Source organism: Orycteropus afer, unplaced genomic scaffold, assembly GCF_000298275.1.
Source record: "Orycteropus afer afer isolate SDZICR_OR568_19922 unplaced genomic scaffold, OryAfe1.0 scaffold00143, whole genome shotgun sequence".
NCBI lineage: Eukaryota > Metazoa > Chordata > Mammalia > Tubulidentata > Orycteropodidae > Orycteropus > Orycteropus afer.
Window position 1 is genome coordinate 5,606,007 of NW_006921730.1, and position 6,000 is coordinate 5,612,006.

The 6,000-nt window shown below is 36.7% G+C and overlaps 1 protein-coding gene across 1 annotated transcript in view; it reads right to left on the minus strand.

The window, feature by feature from the left end:
- The window catches only part of CMSS1 (cms1 ribosomal small subunit homolog), a 520,332-nt gene that overhangs the window by 15,369 nt on the left and 498,963 nt on the right, over positions 1-6,000 (minus strand). The window contains exon 7 of the mRNA XM_007945788.2: positions 1,890-1,992. Within this exon, the coding sequence (XP_007943979.2) occupies positions 1,890-1,992 (103 nt within the window). The remainder of the gene's footprint in view (positions 1-1,889; positions 1,993-6,000) is intronic.

The following is a 6,000-nucleotide window of genomic DNA, read 5'->3' on the forward strand; positions in this document are numbered from 1 at the left end:
TTGAAATATATCACAGTATTACTGGAATCACAGAAGAATTCTGGAAAGTAGTAAACGAAGCGTGGCAACATGGTGCTTTTATGCCCCTCAAAAAGTAATTTATATACACTAAAAACTGAAATCAATTTGACAACTTGTTTTTAAGATGCTGCCTCCAGGACAGCCTCTTTGCCATTAATGCTTGAATCTGAAATGAGTTCTGTGGTGGTACTTTTTAAAGCACGACAAGTCAGTGTGAACTCTGATTTCAGGACCAGAAGCATTTGGAATCTTAAAGATCAGTTATAGTTGGAACAGAAGTAGTTGAAAGAAAGACTTATTTTACTGATAGAGTGTGTGATATAATTTAATGCATGTACCTAGGTGGGGAAACGAGGCTTGGAAGCACTATTAATAAAGCTTAACAACTACTTTGGTAAATTTGTGATTTGATTTTCATTTAGAAAAATAGATGTTAAGTACTGAAGCACTACATTTCCACCTTAGTCTACTGGATCACATTCCCTATATTTCATGGCTTGGCTTTTCCTTTATTATTTATTCTTTCTGTGGCAGCCTGGTCCAGAGCCTCGTACTTGAGAGGGCTGGCCCCAGTCAATCCTGTCCTCTGATGGCTCTTCTTCTCTGAAACCTGAATGTTACCACAGACCCAGGGAGGGGCCTTCTTGTTTATTCTACAAAAACTGCAGTAAATTAAAGGTATGTGAAAACACTTGGAAAGCACTGCCAAATTATCATTAAAATATAATTTTTACATTTAAGTCTTTGGTCTCTCTGGAATTTATTTTTGTTTAAGAAGTGAGATATGGATCCAACTTAATTTTTCCAAATGGCCATGCAGTTGGTCCAACACCATTTATTAAATGATCCATTTCTCCTTAGTGATTTGTAACATTTTCATATACACGTATATCTACTTCTGAACTTTTACTTCCATTTCGCTGTCATGCATGTGCCAGTTCTACACTATTCTAAGTATTAAGACTTCACAATGTTTTTAGTAATCTAACAGGGTTACTATCTTTTTATTAGTATTCTTTTCCAAATTTTCCCTGATGTATTCTTCCATATGAATTTAAAACTAGTTTACCTAGTTTGAAAAACAGTTCTACTGGAATTTTACTGGGACCTGTGATATTTTTAGATTGTTCTACAGAAAATTGACATCTTCACAATGTTGAGTCTTCCTATTCAAGAGTATGGTATGCCTTTTTGTTTGTTCAAGATTTTCTATGTCTCTCATGTGATGTTTTCTTTATATAAATTTTGTTTATTTCTTGGTATTTTATCCTTTCTTGTTACTATTTTAAATTAGATCATATCAGTTAGGCACATATCAGTTACTCAGAAAACATTTATTTTTTCATTCCAACTGGTTGTTGATGATATGATCCCCTGCTTTTACCTTTGCCTCCCATGGTGAGTTCTTCACATAAGCAGCCAAAGTGATCCTTTCAAATAATTTTTTAATCATGCGACTGCTCTGCTCAAAGTCCTCCAATGGCGTACCATTTCAAGGCCTTGTGCACTCACTGTCCTCTGCCAGATATCTGTTTGTCTATTTCCTTTACTTTGTTCAAGTCTCTGTTCAAATGTCATCTTCTTAGAGAAGCTTTCCACGATCATTCTTTTTTAAAATAGCTCACCCCCTTCTATTTATTTGCCATACTTCATTTTTTTTTTCTTTATATAACTTATCACTACCTGACACTATGATACATATTTACTTGCTTTTTGTCTGTCTCTCAACTGGAAAGTAAGCTCCATGAGGGTAGGGGAATCTGTCTGCTTTGTTCATTGACACATCTCAAGCACATAGAACATATCAGTTAGGCATGTATCAGTTACTCAGAAAACATTTACAAAATAGAACAGGCAAAGCCTCTTACCTAATGAGCTCCAGGGCTCGGATGGCAGAGCTGCAGATAATCAGCATCAGAACCGATTTTTTCTCTTTGTGGTTTTTCCGAAGTTTTACCCACTTAGGACAGACTGGAAAACAGACCATGCACACATACACACACACACGCACACCATAAATATAGCAGAAGAATAGTATTATACAAATACTATTTTGTTAGAGTTTAAGTAAAAATAAAGCAATAAATAAATAAATAAATCATTATTTAGAGTCTCTGGCTGTTCTAGACATTAGCTTAAAAAATGTCATTAATCTATGATGCATATAATATACTAAGTAGCTGAAGGTGATTAATTTTGGGACTAAGTAAAAAAGCTTGGAATAATTCATTTTTGATATTTTACTTTATGTTGGATGCTTGAAGGCAATGTTGATTATATAGGAAAATAACTGATTTAATAATGTTAAATGTTAAGGGAACACTGAGAATAAGGTATAAAATGGAACAGACATTTAAATAATAGTAAATATTAAACATTGACATTGTGCTAAGCAATTTACATGCATTATCTTTTCTAGTCCTTATAATCCTGTGATATTGATTCTATTATTATCTACAACATTTACATTTGCTGAATTTGAGGCTGGGAAATGTTAGGTGACAAGGGCATGCAGATTGTAAGTGGTGGAACTGGTACACAAGCTCAGATTTGATGTTGTCTGAATTGCTTAGAGTTTGAAACAGGAATGTTAAATCTCCTCATCTAAATGACTTATAACTAGAATAACATAGTTATTCCTGGATAAACTAATAATTGATATGTTTTAAAAAAACCAAATGTATTGAGCACCTGATACCAATGGTCTGAGCTCTGAGTATGTGAACAGACTCTCAGAATATCACAACAGGAACAGAGATCACATTGTGTAACTTCCTCATCTTTGGATTAAAAGATAAAGGCCCAGGGGAGTACTCAGTGACCTTTCCTAGGTCAAATAGCTTATCAGTGGAGGACTTGTGACTAGAACATTGTTCTCTGGATTCCTAGACACTTAATGCTCCTAATGTGTTACAAACCAAAAATGAGACCAAAGATCAAATTCCCAAATGTAGTACAAAACCAGAATAAATTTATATGATAAAAACTAACATCAAGATGCACCTAAAAAAAAAATCTCCATTTTGACTCACTTCAAATGTAAACATTTGGAGACTTCTGGTAAGATGGCAGAAGAGGCTGACAAGATACACAGACTCTCTTCAACAAAGAAAAAAAGAAACCAATTGACACAGATACAGAAGATACTCCTGGAGGCCTGAGCCTTGAAAGGAAGGATACAGAAGTGGATTAAACACCAACTAGTAGAAGAACCTGAATAAAAACAGTGAGTAAGGAGACAAATGGAGCTATGGACTGTAAGCTATCCTGATGGCACAGACAGCCTGAATATTTCCAAGTGGTGTTAAGACCTGAGAATTAACCTAAAAATTGTCCCTGTTCACCAAATGTTGCATGAACAACTGTGCTGGTCGCTGATAACTAAAAAGGAAAATAGCAAAGAAGGAGACAAACTGAGCTATGGACTTTCAGCTGTCTGGAGGGCACAGCCATTTTGAATGTTTACAAGCAGAGGTCATTTTGGATATTTAAAGCACCAGCAATCTTGTTCAGACTCCAGGGACCAAACAATAGACTCTGCTTGCCAAGGACAACACAGACATATGGGAGGCTGATGAGTGGGAAGGAGACAGGTGGTAAGTGGACAGGTGCTGCCAACTAGCAAATATAGGAGCACAGTACTCTTCTTACTCAGATAACACCCAAACAAAACAAAGAAAATGAAAATCCTGGGTGAATCACTCCAACATACAATCGCCAATTAAATACAAAAACAAAAACATCACAATGTCTTGGAGACAACAGACTATCACAGTCCACACAAAGAAGCAAGATAAAGCAGTAGAAACATGGGACCAGGATACAGACCAAGAACGCATGATTGAGGAAGAAGCAGTATTGGAACTCCCTGATAAGGAATTCAAAAGAATTCTGTTTAGGTAGTTTTAATTTAGGATTCAGAAATAGATCAAGGAAAACACTGACAAAATTGAGAAAAACACAATGAAAACCCTAGAACAATTTTGGAAGACAACACAAGAAAAAATGTCAAAATAAATGAAAAATTAGAAATGATACAAAATCTACAAATAGAAATCCAGAAGATTAATATGAAATTTTCAGAAATAGATAACACATCAAACAGGCAAAGGAGTAGAACTGAATCAATGGAAGACAGAATTAGTGAGATTGAAGACAAATACCTGAATCCTTCTTTGGAAGGGGATCAATCAGAAAAAAGATCAAAACAAAATGAAGAAAGCCTAAGGTTCATGTGGGATCATCAAGAGGAATAACCTACATGTAATCAGAATTCAAGAAAAAGAAGAGACAAATAAAATCACAAGAGACAATTGTTGAAAATTTGTTGGAAGAAAATTTCCCTGATATGATGCAAGATGAGAATATATCCATTCAAGAAGCCCAACAAATCCCAAACAGGATGGATCCCAAAAGAAAATCATCAAGACATATCATCATCAAACTCACCAAAACCAAAGACAAAGAAAGAATCCTGAAAGTAGTATGGGAAAAATGAAAAGTTACTTACAAAGGGCAACCAATAAGACTAAGCTCTGATTTCTTGGCAGAAACCATACAACCGAGAAGGCAATAAAATTAACTAACTCACTCACTGCCGTCGAGTTGGATCTGACTCATAGCGACCCCTCCTTGGATTTCTGAGGCACTATCACTGTGGAAATAGATTGCCCCATCTTCCTTCCGAGGAGTGGCTGGTGGGTTTGAACTGCTAGCCTTCTGGTTAGCAGTCAAATGCCTTAGGCTCAAATGCTTAAGCAGTCTATGCCCCCAGAGTTTGAGAAGGCAATGGGGTGGTAAACATAAAGCACTGAAAGAAAAAAATTCCCAACCAAGAATTATATAACCAGCAAAATTGTCCCTCAACATCAAGCTCAGTTGGCATAACATACGACACAAAAACATTGTTCCACATCCTATTTTGGTGAGTAGTGAATGGGATCTTAAATGCTTTAAGTGCTCATCTGGAAGCAACGATGGGTCTCTCCTCATCCAAAGCAAAGAAGAATGAAGAAAACCAAAGATGCGTGGAAACATATTTCAAGCAACTGGTACACCATGTGATCATCGCCTATATTACTATGAGACCAGAAGAACTAGATGGTACCCAGCTACTACTATCAACCACTCGGAGGGGGGAATCTATGTAGGAGATCCTGGACAGAGTGGGAGAACAAAACTCAAAATTATTATTTTTTTTTTTAAAGGGGGGAGGGGACACAAGTTTTCTGGTCTGATAGAGCCTGATAGAACCACTGAGATTATGGCCCCTAGCTGCCTTTCAGGTCTGGAATTGAATCCACTCCTATGGCTTCCAGCCAAACAAAAGACAGGCATATGAGCCGAATATTTACATTATGTAGATACACTCCTTGGAGAGATCAACCATGGGAGAATAGAAGGGCTGTGTATGTACAGGGAGACAGCTCAGGGGGCAGGAGTGCAAGGAAGGGACAGACACAGGGAAGAGGTAACTATGAGGAGGTAGTGGGAAGGGAGCTGTTGATTGTGGGAAATTTCAGTCAAGGTCATGAGACAAAGTGTATGTGAGCTACGTTATGGAAAGTGAATTTGCTTTGTAAAGTTTAACCCAAATCACAATAAAAATTAAAAAGAAAAAAACCTGTCCCTCAAATATGAGGGTGAAATTAGGACATTTTCAGATAAACAGAAATTACGAGAATTTGTTAAAACAAGACCAATCTTACAAGAGATGCTAAAGGGAGTCATATGGCCAGAGAACCAACAACAGCAAACAACAACCGACCATTAACATACATAATGACATAATCCAGAAACCAACCCAGTTTTGGAAGTACCCAAAGCAAATAAGCTTACAAGACTGTAGACAGGGAAGCAGAGACATCAACTGGCAAATGAGGACACCTACAAACTAAAAGGGGGAAAATAGTGTAGTTACAGAACTTCTAAATGGTGAGGAAATCAAGAGAGTTGCAAGAGAGAATGGATTCTAAACTC